Source organism: Mya arenaria, chromosome 17 (genome assembly GCF_026914265.1).
Source record: "Mya arenaria isolate MELC-2E11 chromosome 17, ASM2691426v1".
In the NCBI taxonomy this organism is placed as follows: Eukaryota; Metazoa; Mollusca; class Bivalvia; order Myida; family Myidae; genus Mya; species Mya arenaria.
In genome coordinates this window covers 4,751,951-4,772,990 of record NC_069138.1, presented here as the reverse complement: position 1 = coordinate 4,772,990, position 21,040 = coordinate 4,751,951, and the positions used below count along the sequence as shown (strand labels likewise).

Genomic DNA, 21,040 nt, shown 5'->3' with positions numbered 1-21,040 from the left:
ACCAGGGTATTACTTGTTTTATTCATAAGCATAAGTTTTAAAGGTGTGTCTTATAGTCGTTAAAAAGCAAGGGAATTTTCACACCAAAATTGATTTTGAAATATTTACGAACAAAGATTAAAAACCGTTCATTCAAGAGCTCATGACAATTGTTGTATACAATCAGGTTCCTAATTATTACTTAAAGTTAAATTACCTTTTAAAGAGGAACTGAATAATGACGCTTTGAACAGGTCCAAAGCACATGGGGTTTTTGTAAAATATTAAAGAAGTTCCATTTGAGTTTTTCTGTTCATATGATTGGCTGATCGATTAACAAATATTTTAGTTTAAGGTTGAACTTGTTTGTTTTAAAAAAACACACTAAAAACAAGAGTCATCACTGTCACTGGCAGTCAAGGGGGGCGCATCCGATGCCAGCCCCCCTCCCCCCTCGGACTACATATTGTCAAAATTTTCCCAACACCCCCCGGCCAACACTTTAAACCAAATAAATTTGGGTTCTGATGGAGGGTCACGCAAGTCAAAAGGTTACGCACCCTAAGTTACACCCCCACTTACTTTGAATCCTGGATCTGCCCCTGGTCATGGTGTGGTATTCAATATGTTGTCATTATAGGATATTATAATAAAGGGGTTATAAGAAATGCATTTTGATTCCAGAGGTTGTATCCGACTCAAGGGGATTTTTTGAAAATTTCATAAGGCGCGAGCTGAGTAAATTAAAATCCGTTAAATTCACTGAGAGTTGAATACTACATTACTGATCAAAGTGCGGTACTAATAACTCTTTTATTATATACAACATGACTGATTTAGTCACTTAAAAGACAGTCACGTTTTCAAAAAAAGAAGTGATTTTAATGACACATTTTTTGTTTTAAATAACCATGCATCCAGGGGAAGATCCAGGATCTAATGTAAGAGGGGGCTTATCTTTGGGGGCATAACGTTTTGACTTGCGCCTGACTCCCTCAGAATCTAACTTTAGTTGGTTTAAAAAGTTCGTAGAGGGGGAACTCCCCCGCAAACATTTTGAAAAATTTCTTCATAAAGCATAACCACAAATCCTTTGACAAACAGTTTATGCCATATTATGTAACTTTCTGTTCTGAGGGAGGGGCCCATGCCAAAAGGTTGCACCCCTACCTAGGTTACGCCCCCTCTAACGTCAATTCCTGAGTCCACCCCTGATTAAGCCTCCCGTATATTGTACAGTTTTTGGAGGCATGGAAACCCCAAGTAACACCACATATATATACCCCCCCCCCATAACATTGAATCCTGGCACCGTTCCTGATGTCTACATTTGGCACTTATGTTGTAAAAAAATGGAACATACACACGCTATTCTTAATGTAATATGATATCTCACCTTGATATTCAATTGTGCCATATACCTACTGACTTTGGCATAAATTTTTGTGGTTTTTAAAATCATTAAATCTTTTCAAAAGACAGCAAATACAATAGCTGACCGAATTTTAATGTATACTGTAAGCCATATCTCGCCACAGAATGTTATCAAATGTACTGCCTGTGTTCTGAAGGAATTAAGTTTTTGACAGTTCTTTCCAATTCCATTTCAGGGGTCGTATTCAAAATAAATTTTTCCCTTATCCTAAGTCATGCTTGAGTGATTCCATTCTCTTTATGGTCATTTAATTTTACAGGCCAATCAAAACACTCAGATTCTACTCTTAATTATAAGTTGAATCTAAGCTGAATATCATACAGACACTGGCTCAGAGTTAACCTAATTTTCCTCACTATTTCCCTCCCTGAATTTATCTATCCTAGCACATAATGTCCATTCTAGCATGTTTTGTTTGTCCTAGTGTGTATTGTCTATCCACGCATGTATTATCTATCTTAGCATGTATTTTCTATCCTAGCATGTATTATATATCCTAGCATGTATTATCTGTCCTAGCATGTATTAGCATGTATTATCTATCCTAGCATGTATTATATATCCTAGCATGTATTATCTGTCCTAGCATGTATTAGCATGTATTATCTATCCTAGCATGTATTATCTATCCTAGCATGTATTATCTATCCTAGCATGTATTATCTATCCTAGCATGTATTATCTATCATAGTGTGTATTATCTATCCTAGCATGTATTATCTATCCTAGCATGTATTATCTATCCTAGCATGTATTATCTATCCTAGCATGTATTATCTGTCCTAGCATATATTATCTATCCTAGCATGTATTATCTATCCTAGCATGTATTATCTGTCCTAGCATATATTATCTATCCTAGCATGTATTATCTATCCTAGCATGTATTATCTGTCCTAGCTTATATTATCTATCATAGTGTGTATTATCTATCCTAGCATGTATTATCTATCCTAGCATGTATTATCTATCCTAGCGTGTATTATCTATCCTAGCATGTATTATCTATCCTAGCTTATATTATCTATCAAAGTGTGTATTATCTATCCTAGCATGTATTATCTGTCCTAGCATATATTATCTATCATAGTGTGTATTATCTATCCTAGCATGTATTATCTGTCCTAGCATATATTATCTATCATAGTGTGTATTATCTATCCTAGCATGTATTATCTGTCCTAGCATATATTATCTATCATAGTGTGTATTATCTATCCTAGCATGTATTATCTGTCCTAGCATGTATTAAATGTCCTAGCATGTATTATATATCCTAGCATGTATTATATATCCTAGCATGAATTATATATCCTAGCATGTATTATATATCCTAGCATGTATTATCTATCCTAGCATGTATTATATATCCTAGCATGTATTATCTATCCTAGCATGTATTATATATCCTAGCATGTATTATCTATCATAGCATGTATTATCTATCATAGCATGTATTATCTGTCCTAGCATATATTATCTATCATAGTGTGTATTATCTATCCTAGCATGTATTATCTGTCCTAACATATATTATCTATCATAGTGTGTATTATCTATCCTAGCATGTATTATCTATCCTAGCGTGTATTAAATGTCCTAGCATGTATTATATATCCTAGCATGTATTATATATCCTAGCATGTATTATATATCCTAGCATGTATTATCTGTCCTAGCATGTATTAGCATGTATTATCTATCCTAGCGTGTATTATCTTTCCTGGCATGTATTATCTATCCTAGCGTGTATTATCTTTCCTGGCACATATTAAATGTCCTAGCATGTATTATCTATCCTAGCATGTATTATCTATCCTAGCATGTATTATCTGTCCTAGCATGTATCATATATCCTAGTGTGTATTATCTATCCTAGCATGTATTATCTATCCTAGCATGTATTATCTATCCTAGTGTGTAATTCTATCCTAGCGCATATTGTCTTTCCTAGTGTGTATTGTCTATCCTAGAATGCATAATCTATTCTAGCCTATTCTTTACAGTAAAACTTGGTGATATCATTTTGTAAATTTTGTTAGCATTTATCCAATTATCACCAAATTTGGTAAAAATATTTATGGGCAATATATCCTGGACAAGCTCAAAAACCAACGATATCGCTTGAGTCACTCGAGAAATTTATTCTTAAATTATAGAAATTACCTAAAATTAGTCTTGTTTGAACAATAACTTCAGAAGAGTTTGACAGATTATTACCAAATTTAGACAATATGTTTTTGTGCAGAATGTCTCGGTCTGTTTCGATAATCGGGCACGTCATCTTAATCACTTCAGGATATGACTGGAATTGGCAAAAACTGCATGTACAGTGTCCACCTTCTAAATTTGGCTAACATACAACCATAATGAATTATAATCATACTATCCTAAAAATAGAATGGGCATATTTTGGGACAGTTGGCGCACTTGTTTATTTATTTTTGTAAATTTATGCAAAGAATTGGAATGTTGCAATGAGTTCTAGTTTTTGTTCTGTATTTATAATAATCTTTTCTCTATGACAGAGTATTTTAAAACAATTGAAAATAGTTTTGTCATATATAAGAAACTAGCATTAAAGTGACATAATACCATGCAAACAAAATATTTAATGAAGTACGATTTATTTGTTTTATAATCCGCATTTAGCCCAAGTGAAGTCAAAAGAACGCCATTTCACATATTTTGGTTGTAAACCGCAAAAACGAGGGATGATCCAAAATAAAGAGGACTCAGGGATACCCATAATGCACCAGTCAATTGTAACCACGGCCCCCCAGGTCCAGGGGTATACCGGGGATAGCCTAGGAAATGGGCAAAGTTTTTACCTTCCATGGGGCTCACAGTGCCGGGTGAATGTGTGGTTTTGTCTTCTCGCAAAATATAGCAGGGAATGGGGCCTTACCTAGGGTCCCTGGGGTGCAGGGGCATTTGGCAGGGATTTTACCATCAGATTGTCCCCGCAGGACAGGGATTTTACCCGGGTTTGGCTGGACAGAATGTCAAAGTACCCGCTATTCCCCGGACCTGGGGGAGCCGTGGTTACAATTGACTTGTGCATAGCAATATAGAGTTGTCAAATATTGCAATATATAAACCGTTCTAACCCACAATGTTTTTCCTAGCGATTTATGTTAATGCCTAATGTGTTGGTATTGCCCTTTTCTCTAAACGGCTCTTTTAATTCCAAGGTGAACCGGCACATAGCACAGTACACTGTGCAGTAAGCATTTTTTTCAATGCAACCGTTATTTCTTCTAAAACAATTGCTTAAACGATAACGAATAAACGCCATTTTTAAGGAAACGTCATTTAAAGTATTTGTGACTTCATGTTCAAGTTTGACATAATTTGAATGTAATCTGCTAAATAAACAAGTATCATTTAACACTTGTAACAACAAATTTTCACAGTGTACAAAATGGCGTCACCAGATGGCATAGATGCTTGGGAAGTTATCAAGTTCATTAATTAACTATGGAAAATGCTGACACAAACATAAAACGTGATACAGGCGACTAGCCTTAAGAACAGTGTTAGCCGCACTCTGGTTTTTGAATAGCACCAGAGGTTCTGTGGCCGAAGATAGGGCTTTGAAGATGACGAGAGTTAAGAGGACGAAAAATTTAATATCTGTCATGTGTTTCCGTTCCGGATAGAAAAATCCAACCCGAGGGCACCTGCGTTGCCAGGTAACGAGGCTATTTTTTCTAGCATTCCTATAATCACATTGTTTTGTGAAGAAAATACATAAATAGTGCAATTCACCAAAAAGCATGTGCGATGATGTTTACTGATGTCATGACGCGCAGTAATTTGTATTTACTGCATACGTCAATAAGTTCCTACGATATATCACTTCTTTTAAGGATTATTTTGTTTTGTTTTGAAGATATATTTTTGTCAAGTAAATGTTTATGGAACTTATCTGTTGAAATCGCATAATAATGGTTACATAAAGTGTAAAATAAAAAATAAAAAAGTATAACGTCACAGCGCATGACTCATATGGCATAGGGTGGTGCCAGATGAAAATTTCCAGCACGGCTGAATTCACGGGAAATGCCCATCCGGTGTGCTAGAATTCTAGAAAACTCCATCTGGCATCCCCCCATGCAAGATGAGTCACGCGCTGTGACGTAATACTTTTCATTTCTTTTATTTTACACTCTATTTTACCATAATTATGAGATTTCAATAGATGAGTTCCATAAACATTTACTTGACAAAAATATATCTTCAAAACAAAACAAAATAACCATCAAAAGACGTGATACTGAAGGAACTTCTTGACGTATGCAGTGAATAAAAATTACTGCGCGTCATGACGTCAGTAAACATCATCGCACATGCTTTTTGGTGAAATTACAAAAATGCGCTTTTCTATGTATTTTTTCACAAAAAAGTGTAATTTAAGGTGTGCTAGAAAAAATATCAATCATGTGTTTCCATTCCAGATAGAAAAATCTATATTTTTCTATCCGGAACGGAAACACATGACTGATATTATTAATACGGTGCGACGCTGTTGACAATAATTTTGTTTTGCATATGGACAACGCAATAGGATAGAAAATAGAAAATTGCTTGAACCATCAAACTTGGTACAAAAAAGCTGACTGTACATTAGGTTGTTATGTGGTGCGAACAATGGGTCCTGCTTAAAGCCGCTAATAGCTACTAAGAACTACTTGTAATAAGAACTACTAAGAAATGATGATCCGTTCTTAATCGTTAAGACTTTATTTCAGGAAATCTAACTGACTAACAACCTAATTGGCTCGCACATTGTCAACGCAAAATCTGACACAGGGAGTGTGTATTGGATGAGTGGCAGTAGGCGGACCTTTAAACTACTTCGAAAGTTGAAATTCTTGATGATCAAGCCTTTAAGTACTTAATGATCGCCTATCTGCAATTTCATTGGCTGAAATGTAGACTGTAATTTAAGAGCTACTGAGAACTAGTATGAGCTAATAAGAAGAGGTACTTTAAAGCACTATTGTTATAAATTCATGAATTAAATGATTCATTGACAATATCAAGAATTCAAAATGGAAGCTTATTTTCAAGTTGTTTGCGTGTCTTTTTGTATAAATAAAAAAAGTTTTTGAGAATCTCCCAATATCATTGCAAGTTGCAGAGAAGACGGTATTCTTCCAATCTCAAATACATTTATTTCAGTAAAATGATATCAGGTGAAGTGGTAGATAAAAATATTGGCTGGCCCACTTGGTGGATTACAAGTTTACACAATGTTATGTAGACCACTAAAAAAGTTCTAGAATGTTAGTAAATACTTACACAAATAATAATGAAATAAGAATCTATCATGTGTTTCCGGAAAGGATAGAAAAATCCGACCCTAGGGCACGTGCCTAAGCCGGTAACAAGGCTTAAGAGTTAACGGTCACGCAGCATGCCCGAGGGTTGGATTTTTCGGTCCGGACTGGAAAAACATGATTGATATTTTTTCTTGTATACCTAAAATTATGAATTTGTTGAAAAATTGACGTAAAAACACACTTTTGTACATTTCACCAAAAAGCATGTGTGAGGTTGTTCACTGACGTCATAAAGCGTAGAAATTTTAAATCACTTTCGACGTCAAATAGTTTCTTTAAAAATCGTGCTTTTACGATTATTTATATTGAATTTTAATTAAAAGAATTGTATACTTTTATTTTTGATTCTGCTTTATTGAAATTGCATAATATATTTTTCATAAACCATACAATAAAAGAAATAAGAAGTGGTGCGTTGTTGCGCGTGACTCATCTTACATGGGAGGGTGTAAGATGAGTTTTTCCAGCACTGGTCACATGACCGTAAACACACGTCCGGTATGTAAGAAATGGTTATGTGACTGTCGCACCGAACCATTTATAAAATTTACACAATATTTTGTAGACCACTAAAAAAGTTCAAGATTGTTAATATGTACTTATAAAAAAAAAAATGTTATGCGACTGTGTCGCACCAAACAATTTATATTGTAATAACATCCATATAAAGCATTATTTTCAAGCATTGTGGAAAAGTCAACTTACCTCAAAGACTTGGAATGGATCGAACCTGTTGTTTCTGAAATAGAAATGAAAACATAAAGTCATTTTTTACAGCGAATGGTATTTAATTATTATTATTGGTCAAGCAATGCTGTTGATAATCGTAATCTTTTTTCTGTATTAATGGTTTTAACAAATGTTAGAATACAACCTATATTCTCAGCCAATGGAATTCCTTAAAGGCAATTATTTAGTACTAGCTAGGCTTAATCATTAAGAATTTTAGCCTTTGCGGGTGTTTAAAGGTCCGCCCACTGCCACTCATCCAATACACTCTCAGTACAATGTGTCAGCCAATGAGGTTGTATTCTAAGTCAGTTAGATGACCTGAAGTAATATCTTAATTATCAAGAACGGCTTGTTCGCTGGGCTCACTCCACCCATTCTTAATCATTAAGATCTTACTTCATGGCATCTAAGTATTACATAAAATTAGTTAGAAGTTTCAAAAATTCACAAAGATGTCAAATTTGTTTGATCAAAATTTGTAGAAGCATAAAAACAGCATCTTTTCATACTTATTATGCTGGTATGCTGAATAAATTTTAAAGATTCAAAACATCCTCCTTGATGAGTTGTTGTAAAACTTAAAAAAGTGTTGAATTACAATACTTGGGCAATTAATTTTTATATGATTTTAATTTCTTTATAAAGTACTGGGGATTGAATTCACTGAAGCATCGTCAGGCCTAAAAAAAACAAACATTTGGTTCGGGTTACCCAGCCCTACCTACGAAAAATGTGCAGACCCTACCATTTTTATAGTCAGTTGGTATAAAAAAAAAATTAAAAAAAATTAAACACGGTATTCTTCATAAGAACCATTTGGTGTGTTTTAGAATAAAGTTGAAAACCTTTCATGCTATATACAGAAGGTTATTTTAACACGATTCTCCAATGATGAAAGTAATGTTCTTATATAAAGCCTTTAAATATAAAAAAAGCCTACCTATCCTACCTGTGTTTGAAAAGGATGTAACCCTAACCAAACTATTTTTTGGCCTAAGTGAATTTTCCTTCTTCCTACATTCAACAATTTCTTGTTAACGGTTTTAACCCACTTATGGAAAGTGTTTTGCTTATAATTTCTATCCTTAAATTTTAATTAAATATGAAAACTGACATCTTTTCAATTGGAAACAGATTTAAAAACATCAGGTTTTTTTTATGAAATATAATAATTCAAAATTTTACACTTAAAGCTGCACTCTCACAAATTTACAGTTATGACCTTTTTTTTCTATTTTTTGTCTCAGAATCAGCTAACTTTCTCATCAGTGCCTGCTATTCAGTCATACAGGATAACTAACAAAAGAAAAAAATCTCAATAGTTAACGCCTTTATTAAAGCTAAAAAGCTTAATAAGTTTGAATGTAAATATGAAAATCTGATCTGATCTTTTGTCAGCAGTCTTGTATCACTGGTATAATCTATGCATTTTGACAGACATTGGCTCGTTCCAAGACAAAAAAATAAAAAAAGTTGTCAAAACATTCAATCTGTAAGAGTGCACAAAATTTCACTTTTTGTTGATGTTTAATTTAAGAGCATTCATGACTGCTACAGTTTTCCCTTCTGCAACACATGCCACATATTGGCCTAACAATGGAATAGGTCTATGTCGAACAATCAATTGGCTCCTATAATTGCTGGGCACTATTTCTTCATTTCCACAGAAAAAGCACATTGGTGCAAATTTCACACCTGCTGTATAAAAATATTATTTAACTTTACTTTGCTCCCAAACTCAAATATCTTTTAAATGGAATAAGAAAATGTCTTACGGTAGTTTTAATCTTGAAATAAATTTTTATTCAGCAATGCTCTTTTGAAGTGAAGATATTTTTTCTGCATCTTACTGTGCAGCTTTAAAGGCAGTGATATAAGACTGCTGGGAAGAAATCAGATCACAGATTTTTTTATTTAAGGTTCAAAAATTGATGTTTTATGCATTTTTCTTTAACCATTAGTAACGGTTTAAGCAATAAAACATTGATTTTCGAACGGAAATATGAAAATCTGATCTGATCTTTTGTCAGCAGTTTTGTACCACTGGTTTCCATGCATTTTCACAAACATATGCTTGTTCCAAGACAAAAAAAAAAGTTGACAATATATTCATTCTGTGAGAGTGCAGCTTTAAAGCCAGCGATATAAGACTGCTGACAAAAAATTACAGATCGCACATTTTTATATTTAAGTTCAAAAATTAATGTTTTATGCTTTTTTTTTAAACCATCAAGAACGGTTTAAGCCATAAAACATTGATTTTCGAACGGAAATATGCAAACCTGCTATCTGATCTTTTGTCAGCAATCTTTTTTCATTGTTTTGCAGATATTTACGCAAAGATTTGCTCTTTCCAAGACAATTTTTTTTTTAAAAAGTTGTAAAAACGGTAAATCTGTGAAAGTGCAGCTTTAAGCAAATGCAAGAAACACAACACAATGTATGCCAACAAAATGTTACTGACAAGCTATGTCATATTCATAATTGTAATGTTATAAACATAATTGTAATTGTTATATTCAAAACTGTTAGGTCATATTCATAATTGAAATTACAATTAATTCACTTCCATTGAAAATCTAGAAATCAAATCGAAATTTCTTGAAACTACAGAGTAAATGTAACAAAAGGTTAATAATTATTAAACTTACAAATACGGCATTTTGCCCTGATACCGGGCTAGCGAGAGTAGTCCTCTCCTGCTGTTTGTACTGTCGAGATTTTCTCCAAGATATATAATCGTTTCAACTAATCTCCAATAATCACAGTTTATATTGCTCTCAGAAATTGCGCACTTCTATATAATGTCCTTCAATATGATGATTTGTTTTGCTCTCAAAAGGCGCACAAGAAAATGCACGTTCTTTCTATGATTTGATTGATTTTTACTTTGCACACAGTAATTGCACTTTTCTTTATTTTTATATCCTTTGAAATTATTGTTTATTTTGTTCCATAAAATGCAATCTTAAATATATATGTTCTTGATAGGACTGTATATCAATGTTTTTGTCAATGAAAGTCCTTGAGAATGGCAGATCAAACCTGAGTCTCTATTATATGAAATGCTACAGTCCAAATTGTCCAAGGTTAGTCTTTGTGCTAGAACCAACGATTTTATTAAACTGTACCAAATACTGTTCCTCTGTATAATTCACACGTCACGTGTCTATGACAACGATCTATCGTTTTGTTCTGGGAGTGACGATGAGGTTAATGATGTCTTCAATGTTTTCCAGAACTTGTTCACTTGTTTGCCAGATGTTGTTAACTTGATTGCCAGATGTTGTTAACTTGATTGCCAGATGTTGTTAACTTGATTGCCAGATGTTGTTAACTTGTTTGCCAGATGTTGTTAACTTGTTTGCCGGATTTGTTAACTCGTTTGCTGGAACTTGTAAACTGGTTTGCCAGAACTTATTTAGCGTTTAATAGTTATCATTTACTTGGCCCTTCTATTGTAACTCTCCAAGCATCTGAAAAAAAAATGAAAAAAAATAATGGTAATATCCATGGTATAATTAAAGTATTTAGAATTGTCTCAAATACGGAGAAACTGGATTGGAACAGAATTTATCATGATATATCATTCAACTTTGTGTCCATTAATTCAACCATGACAATAGCAAATAGTTCGAAGAGGTCATGAAATAATTAATTATTTAAGCATTGATACATTTGACTGAGACAAAGGTGAATATTTTAAATTATTTATAAAGATTATTATTCCCCGGAAACTTTGATGACAAAAACTGGGACTTTGGTGTTATTTAGACGGCTGCATTATAACCATGATGTATAGTATGTTAGTTTCTTACTGTACAGTGGGGAAATTTTGCGAGGCTGTAAAATTTATGCCTTTTCGTGAAGTCTTTAAAGTGACACTTGTATTTAAAATCAATACATACACATGTATAACAAACATACATTTTGAGTGATACACCTGTAATTTCTTACTAAATAGTGCATTTATGAAAAATATTTAATAACTGATAACAAGATTGTAACTGTGTATTTAAATAGCTGAAAACACACAATTATTAAACGACAGGTGTGTCCTAAAAGATTTACAGTGATCAACTATTGTCTCATAAGATGGAAATACTGTGTTTTCTGCACTTTTCTTTCAAATTACACACGGTATTCTTCATATGAACCATTGTCTTAGATATGAATTCACCTTTTTCAGTAAATTAAAATAATTGTATTAATTGTGGTACATCTTATTTAAGAGTTACTGTACATGAGTGCTTCTTTAAGTAGCAAATTTAAAACTTAATGAAAAGGTCATTTTGTTGTTAAAGAAATCATGGCGTCATGAATTATAAACCGTCTAAGATTAACCAAAACCAATAAATCGCGAGAAAAAGGACCTCACAATATTTTAAGGTTCTACAGGAATTTATTAAGAGAGACAGGTTGGGAAAATGTTGACAAATAATGTCATGACACTTGAGAGGCTATGACGACACATGACTGCCATGTGTTGGGTTTTAACCAATGATAAGTAAATTTGTTGTCGACCACGTTATAATCCTTGTAGCTCGTCGGTCATGCATACATTAATTGTGGCCAGCATTTTTCATCTGATTACGTAAGGCCACCCATGTAAATATAGTGAAAAGGATGGTGTTTTAACATTAAAATAAGATAAAAAATGTTTATTATACACAAGATATTGCACATTAACAAACAATGGCTTTCTTAATTTTGTATGAGATTGACTGTGTATATATGACAAATTTTAACGGGAATAAATGCAACTTGTCTTATATCTTCAATTGAAATAGTCTCCCCTTCAGTAAACAATTTAGTAGGTTGTATTAAACGGGATATTTTAAAGTAATTTCATTTAGCTTGATTGTTACAATAGCTTATAGCTTATACAATCACTCTCTAAGTGTGTTTTCTTGGCAGAAACAAGTAATGGTGTCCATTTTGAGAGGACATAAGAAAGAACCCCCTGGTGGGGGTCAAACCCTCAGGTGACAACCTCTCAGGTAAGAGGCGGTACTTTAACCATTAGACCACTCTCATCCTAAATGAGAAACAAGAAAACAATTAACTTGCTCTCTAGCGCACACGCTTAATAAATAATTGTCAACAATGGACTGGTTGTAAAAATTATAATTGCATAACAATGGACTGGTTAAGTTCAGAACAATGATAAAGTAAACAACGGGATTAACAACATTGTTGTTAACTGTTAATGGTGAATTATTGGAAAATTTCGTCATAGATTTAGATAAAACAAGTATTAAACTACTTAAACAGTTTTTCATAGATATACTGTCAATCTGTCAGACAAACATAAGTGTATCCTTAAAACATCCGGAGCAATTTATACAGATTTGAAAATTAACAATAAAGTCGTTAACAGTATTGTTATCTGTAAACTGTTAACTGTTAACTGTAAAGGTTGGAACAATCAATCGACCCCATGCATGTTTATTTTAGGAAAAACAAATTTGAAAAAATACTCTGTGTGCATTTAATTATTTACACAGGAACTGTGTGCAAATTTACTTAAAGATTGAACACATATTTTATGATAAGGTTTACTTAGACAAAACTTACATAATATAAAATGCATTCTTTATAATTTGTGTTTTGAATAAATTGCTTGATTATCTAACTATAATTGGGTCAGTTATAAATACACCATGCATTTATTTTTTTTAAATGATTATATATCAGACTGATATTCTTTTGTGTATAAATAATATTATGATATTATGTTCCCTGGTGACAACATAATACTATAGTAATTTACTTTGTTTTTTTGTATATAGTAATATTGTCATGCATTATTCTGAAATTCTAAAACTTGTTTTTATGCCTATAAAATAATGATTATGCTTTGCTGTAAAAAATTGAAATGGCTAGAGACAAAAATTATCATATTAATAAACATTCTTTTTTATTCTATTTATTATATAAATAGTTTTGAAATGCTGAAACTGTTAAATGCAAAACTTTTGGAAAAACAAAACAAACAAATAACAATAATACAAAAATCACAATAATAAATTAACAAAAGTATATTTCTTACCTGTATCATTATTATTCAAACACTTTATGATCTTTAAAATAACTTATTGATCAAGTTTAAGAGTTCTAAAACAAGCTTATATACCGAGCTGTCATTGACAAACTTATCGAGTGGTTTCGTCTGGTGATTGTGAATGAATACCAATTTAAAACACTTCTACTATTTTGCCTTTCCTTCGTAAGTGCATGAATTAATTAGACACAATTACATGAAAATTTCTGTTTAATGCGTCATAACGTAAAATCGTACTATAGAACTTTAACCCTCAGCCATCGTCAGTTGTAAGTTTATGCATAAATAATGAAACTAGACGTAAATAGCCGTTAGCTTAAGGGCGTCTTGTTTGAATAGCAGATTTTGTGGACCATTGAAGAATTAGTGAAACGTCTTTAGCATTGATAGCTCTAGATTATTTTAGACTAAAATTTGGTAATAAATCTTGTCTGCCCTATTATGAATTAATGGCTTTATAGTTGTTTCATAATCATGGTATGAAGGATATTGGAATTTCATGTGCAATCTTGTTGGACATTTCAAAGTACCGTAATTATTCTATTAATCGCCCATCCTCTAATAATTGCCCCACCCCCCCACCCACCCCAGTTTTCAGCCTGAAAATGACCATTTTATAAGCAAAATTGGGCAAAAACATTGCCTTCTTTAAAATACGCCCACCCCAATTTTTTAAATCGCCACCCCCACCCCATACCTTTCAAACAACAAGTTTCATGATATCCTGCTTTATATAATATCTTACTTCACTTCTTTTGTCTTTACTTCCAAATATTATAATAATGACCGATTCTCATCTCGGATAAAAGCAATTGTCTCTAATAAACGCCCCATCCCCTACTTTGAACTCTGGTATGATTCTAATAAACGCCCCATCCCCTACTTTGAACTCTGGTATGATTCTAATAAACGCCCCATCCCCTACTTTGAACTCGGGTATGTTCTAATAAAGGCCCTTCCCCTACTTTGAACTCTGGTATGATTCTAATAAACGCCCCATCCCCTACTTTGCACTCTGGTATGATTCTAATAAACGCCCTTCCCCTACTTTGAACTCTGGTATGATTCTAATAAACGCCCCATCCCCTACTTTGAACTCTGGTATGATTCTAATAAACGCCCCATCCCCTACTTTGAACTCTGGTATGATTCTAATAAACGCCCCATCCCCTACTTTGAACTCTGGTATGATTCTAATAAACGCCCCTTCCCCTACTTTGAACTCTGGTATGATTCTAATAAAGGCCCTTCCCCTACTTTGAACTCTGGTATGATTCTAATAAACGCCCCATCCCCTACTTTGAACTCTGGTATGATTCTAATAAACGCCCCATCCCCTACTTTGAACTCTGGTATGATTCTAATAAAGGCCCTTCCCCTACTTTAAACTCGGGTATGATTCTAATAAACGCCCCATCCCCTACTTTGAACTCGGGTATGATTCTAATAAACGCCCCATCCCCTACTTTGAACTCTGGTATGATTCTAATAAACGCCCCTTCCCCTACTTTGAACTCTGGTATGATTCTAATAAAGGCCCTTCCCCTACTTTGAACTCTGGTATGATCTAATAAAGGCCCTTCCCCTACTTTGAACTCGGGTATGATTCTAATAAAGGCCCTTCCCCTACTTTGAACTCTGGTATGATTCTAATAAAGGCCCTTCCCCTACTTTGAACTCGGGTATGATTCTAATAAAGGCCCTTCCCCTACTTTAAACTCTGGTATGATTCTAATAAAGGCCCTTCCCCTACTTTAAACTCTGGTATGATTCTAATAAAGGCCCTTCCCCTACTTTAAACTCTGGTATGATTCTAATAAAGGCCCTTCCCCTACTTTAAACTCTGGTATGATTCTAATAAAGGCCCTTCCCCTACTTTGAACTCTGGTATGATTCTAATAAAGGCCCTTCCCCTACTTTAAACTCGGGTATGATTCTAATAAAGGCCCTTCCCCTACTTTGAACTCTGTTATGATCTAATAAACGCCAGGACCATTAACAGAATAATTACGGTTCTCCTTATTAAAAAAAAAAATTGACCAAAGAATTTTGTGAATTTACATGATAAGGGATAAAATCCCCTGGTTCCTGCTTCCGAACAAAATTAAGATAAGATGCTAATCCCTGATTGAATATTGCAATTCCTGACGAGTTTTAATAACGTATCATGCAGCTTAAAATATCTTAAAACTTAAAGACTGTTTTGTAAATACGTAGGAATAATTGCTGCTTATAATAATTTAAACAGACACTTTTTTGGGGTGTGGTATTTCAGGGGCTGGGGGGGGGGGGGGGCTTACCTTTTATTAAATTGTTGAAGTTTACTTTTCTGTAAGTATTGTACAGAAGAAATGTATAAAATGCACTAAATTTTAACCATTTCATACAGAAAATAGCCAGTTTTCTTGAAGGCCAAACCTAAACCCCATTTAGCAATTTAAACCATAAATTTCTCACCAGGAGGGGGCACATATTGCACGAACTGTATAAATAAGGTTCTTTTTATTTATAATTTGCAACTGCGAACTGGTACATGTAATTTAACGATACATTGGTTATAAAACGTGCCTTGGTGTGATAACAAAATACCAAATAATCCGTATATTTTACGAGACACTTGATACTTTATCCATCCTTTTTTTTCTTTCAATACCGGAGAAAAAAGTAAGAAGATATGCTCAAAATGCACCACTTTTTAACTGACGAATTATGAAAGAGTGATTAAAGAGGGGTTTCACTGAGTCAAAAAAAGTAATAAAATACGCTCCAAATGCACCATTTTTAACTTGAATTTAATATTGAAAAATTCTTGGGGAGTTCCCCTAAACAAAACATAAAAAAGGAATTAAATATTCTCAGAATGCACCATTTTTAACTTGAATTATTAAACAAAAAGGTGGGGGAATAATTTCCTAAACAAATCATAAAAAAGTAATAAAATACGCTCAAAATGCACATTCTCCGACAAGTTTTATCAAATATTTCTTGAGGAAGTACCGAAACCCTGTCAACATTTCAACCATACAAGTTTCGGTTCTGAGAGAAGGGGGCATGTCAAAGGTTGCGCCCGTAAATTCCACTCTACAAAAATCAATCACTGCCATATGACTTTTCTAGGACGCAAAATCTCTTCATAGGCCTACCAGTGTGTTCTAGAATTTAACTTGTGTGAATCAAGCATAAAAATTCAGTACTTGTTTTGAACTTGACACATTCTCGAAGGTGCACTTATTTAAAGCAATAACTGTTTTATTTTATGATTACTTATGGGCTTACTCAACTGTAGCGTGATTGTGGTTATTTTTTTCTCACGCGCAGTTGTCTGCATATCAGATATGAACAGTGGTTTTCATTAATGGTTTAAAAAAGAAAGAAAGGGAGAATGAATGAATGAATGAATGGATGGATGGATGTTCTCACAGGATGGCCGGGATAGATGGATGGATGGATGGATGGATGGATGGAACAGACGGATGGATGGATGGATAGATGGGGGGGGGGGGGAGGAAGAAAGGGATGGATTGGTGGATGGACAGACAGGGGGACGAATGGATGGGATGGGAAGGGATAGGATTGGATGGGACGGGACAGGGAGGGGAGGGGATGGGGCAGGCCAAGACGAGGGGGGGGGGGGGATGGGACAGGACAGGACAGTGGGGGAGGGGATGGGACAGGGAGGGGTTGGGGATGGGACAGGGAGGGGAGGGGAGGGGAGGGGAGGGGAGGGGGGTTAAATGAACAAATGAATTGAGGAATGAAGAAAAAAATTGAGTTATTAATTTTCCAAATATTGTTGATTTATTTATTTGATAAAAAACTTGTAAAGATAAATAAAAAACAGCTTAAGATAAAACAGCTTAAGTTAAAACAGCTTAAGATAAAACAGCTTAAGATAAAACAGCTTAAGATAAAACAGCTTAAGATAAAACAGCTTGTAATTAGAAACACTGATTTAAAACAAATACTTTTTTGGCAAATACTTTCAAAACATGTTTCTCTATTTACCTTTGTACTTGATTGATATTGGATTATTGTCACGTAGTCATTGACTTTTATCATTTATTCGATGTCTGTATTTAGTTTCCAAAACATTCATTCAATCCAAAAATAGCCTATCTCTATCGGACAATATACTATTAACCCTAAGTAGTTACGTTAAAGCCAAATTTTCATTTGTAATCAGATCGGATTTGGCAGCCATTGTGTGAAATTTTTCAAAGTTTTTATGTCAATAATGTGACAATGAAAATCTGATCATATTAATGTCTAAAAGTTCAAAAGTTATGAAAGCGATTTAGATAACATGAACACAATGGCAAGAGTTTTGAAATACTTGGAGTACGTGCTACTTTAAAATAACCTTTCTCTTTACTCCTACGGCCCATCTCCATACCGGATTTTAATCGTAACTCCAATTATCTTAAATCTGTTTACGCACCACCAATGACAATACATTTATTTTTAATATCCACTTTTTTCAGTTAATTTCTTATCCTCAGGCTAAAATTCTGCCCACTCAAGATTTATGTAGAAAAATAGTTCATTTTTTAACTGGCTAAAGTTCTGTCCACTTAAAATTTATGTAGAAAAACAGTTCATTTCTTATACTCAGGCTAAATGGTCTGCCCACTCAAGATGTATGTTGAAAAATAGTTAATTTTTTAACTGGCTAAAGTTCTGCGCACTTTAAATTAATGTAGAAAAATAGTTCATTTATTAACTGGCTAAAGTTCTGTCCGTTTAAAGTATATGTAGAAAAGTAGTTCATTTTTTAACTGGCTAAAGTTCTGCGCACTTAAAATTAATGTAGAAAAATAGTTCATTTGTTTACTGGCTAAAGTTCTGCCCACTTTTTTTTATGTAAAAAAATAAGGAAACTATTTTAGGACTGAAATGAATTTACGAGTGGCTTAAGATCAAGCCTTTGTTAACAGCCCCAGGGCGGGTATTCTTAAAACATCTTAAACAATTCATTTACAAACTTAAGTTGATTTCCTAAATGTTCATAGTCAGATAATAAGATATTATTAAGTGTTTTTCCGCATTAAAGTATAAAGTTTGATTAAAATCTATTGAATCTTTGAAGATTAAAGTGTTTTGACATTTAACATCATGTATCCTTAAATACATGAGTGGGATGCATAGATTAGGATATGCACTTAATTAACTATGGAAATGACTTAAGATGTTTCCAGAAAAAAGATAATCTTTCTTAACATCAAGTTAACTGTTAAAACTTCTAGGCAGACAGCTCAAATTTTGTTTAAATAATATCTTAAAGCCCTAATAATTAACTGGATTAATTAAGCTTTAGAGCTCACTTATTATATATAAGAAAAAAATTGGTATAAAGTATGTGATACTCTCCATAAAGCTGCACTCTCACAGATTGAACCTTTTGACAACTTTTTTTATTATTTGTCTTAAAGAACGAGCCAATTTATATGAACATGCATGGAAACCAGTCATATAAGATTGCTTACAAACAATTAGATCGCAAAGTTTTATATTTAAGTTCAAAATTTGATGTTTTATGCATTTTTCTTAAACCGTTAGTAATGCTTTTATCCTTATAACATTAATTTTCCGACGGGAATATAAAAATCTGCGATCTGATCTTTTGTCCCTGGTTTGCAGATATTTACGCACAAATTGGCTCATTTTAAGACAAAATGTAAATAAAGTTGTCAAAACGATGAAACTGTGAGAGTGCAGCTTTAATATGGACTCGCATGTTTTTGTAAAACGCGCTTTTGTTTGTATGACGAAATAAATCTAGGCAAATCATTAGGAGTGTTAACACCAAGATACCAAAAGCTGGAACCCTTAGGCAAATGATGACATTTGCTCAAATATCGTCTTTGAAGACCACAATTGAAGATCCCCACTTTGTTACACCTTTGTTGTTGTGTGATTGGTTAACTGACATTGCATCACGTGATGTTATCAATGTATTGTTAAGAGGTTAAAATATCCTTTACTTTTGTAAAAGTCCTTGTAGTGAAGGTGCTAGTTTTCTATTTTTTCTAATGACTTACCCTTCCCTAAATTTGCCACTAACTTCCACCAAATGCCATGGATTTGGGTGGCATTTGGTGAAAAATGGGTGGCACTTGGTGGAATATCAAGTATTTTCACCAACTGCCATGAAATTTCCACCCAACTGGAGGAGGCATTTGGTGGAAAATATTCCAATACTCCACCAACTGCCACGTTGGAAATTGGTGAAAAATTAGATCAAAGTCCCATTCCCTTCTGTTTTTCATCGTTTTACACCAAGTGCCACCCGTTCCAATACTCCACCAACTGCCACCCATTTTCAACGTCCAATTCATGGCAAATTTAGGGAAGGGTAACTGGTGTGGGTTCGCACCCCACTTTAAAACCAAAATCCTTCTTCATACGAAAAATGTATTTTTTTGCTGCAATTTTGTTATTGTAGAGTAAAATAATAATAAAATAAGTGTTTTCAGATGCATTAGCAGGAAAACGAATTTTAGTCCAAAATCATAAGCAAGCACCTTTAAACAAGTTTTGATAAGCTGCACTTTCACAGATTGACTGTTTTGACAACTTTTTTTTATTTTTTGTCTTAGAATCAGTTCATTTTTGCGTTAATGTCTGAAAACCAGTGATATAATAAGACTGCTGACAAAGGATCTGAGATCGCAGGTTACCATGTTTACTGTTTTAATTTATATGCAAAAAAAACTAATTTTTCTTAAAGCTTTATAGTAAAGCTTTTAGCCATAAAACATACATTTTTGAAGGTAAATACAAAAACCTTGATCTGATCTTTTGTCAGCAGTCTTTTAAATACCAATGGTTTCCAGACACTTACGCAAACATTTGCTCATCCCAAGACAATTTTTTTTTTTTAAAGTCAAAACACTCTTAATATATCTGTGAGAGTTTAGCTTTAAGGAAGCTATTTAAATAATTTACATGATAAACTATGTTTTGGTTTATATTCTCAAGTTTAAGGAAGTCATATATAGGCTTAATGAAATATGATACCAGTGTTATATGCTTAAGAATTACCATAAATTTGGGTCAGTGCAACTGTCCTTGGCTGACACAAATACTACTTGAAGAAACATTGTAAAATTCAACATACCACTAGCAGATCCAGGGGGGGAGGGGGGAATCAATTGCACCCCCACCTAAAAATATCTATGTTTGCTTTTTATTACTTTATGACTTTTTATTGTCATTAAGGAGAAAAAAGTTATATAATACGCCCGAATTGCACCATTTCAGGATAGAAATTGTTAAAATTTTCTAGACCCCAACCCACTTGCCAATTTTTTTAACCAAATACATTTCAGTTCTGGGGGAGGGGCGCATGAAAGGGAAAGTACCCTAGACCCCCCTGCAAATGCTTTTTACCGAAATATAATTTTATTATGGGGAGGGGGCGCATGTCCAAAGGTTATGCCCCATAGCTACACCCTCTATAAAGTCAAATCCTAGATCCACCCC

General features: G+C 33.7%; 1 protein-coding gene across 1 annotated transcript in view; it reads right to left on the bottom strand.

Moving 5' to 3' along the window:
• The window catches only part of LOC128224677 (cytosolic phospholipase A2-like), a 43,046-nt gene extending 29,240 nt beyond the window's left edge, over positions 1-13,806 (bottom strand). Inside the window, exons 1-3 of the mRNA XM_052934642.1 lie at positions 13,547-13,806; positions 10,146-10,970; positions 7,468-7,501 (exon numbers count right to left, since the gene is read on the bottom strand). Coding sequence (XP_052790602.1) covers positions 7,468-7,501; positions 10,146-10,156 — 45 coding nt within the window. The 5' untranslated portion in view covers positions 10,157-10,970; positions 13,547-13,806. The remainder of the gene's footprint in view (positions 1-7,467; positions 7,502-10,145; positions 10,971-13,546) is intronic.
• Between the last annotated feature and the right edge of the window lie 7,234 nt (positions 13,807-21,040).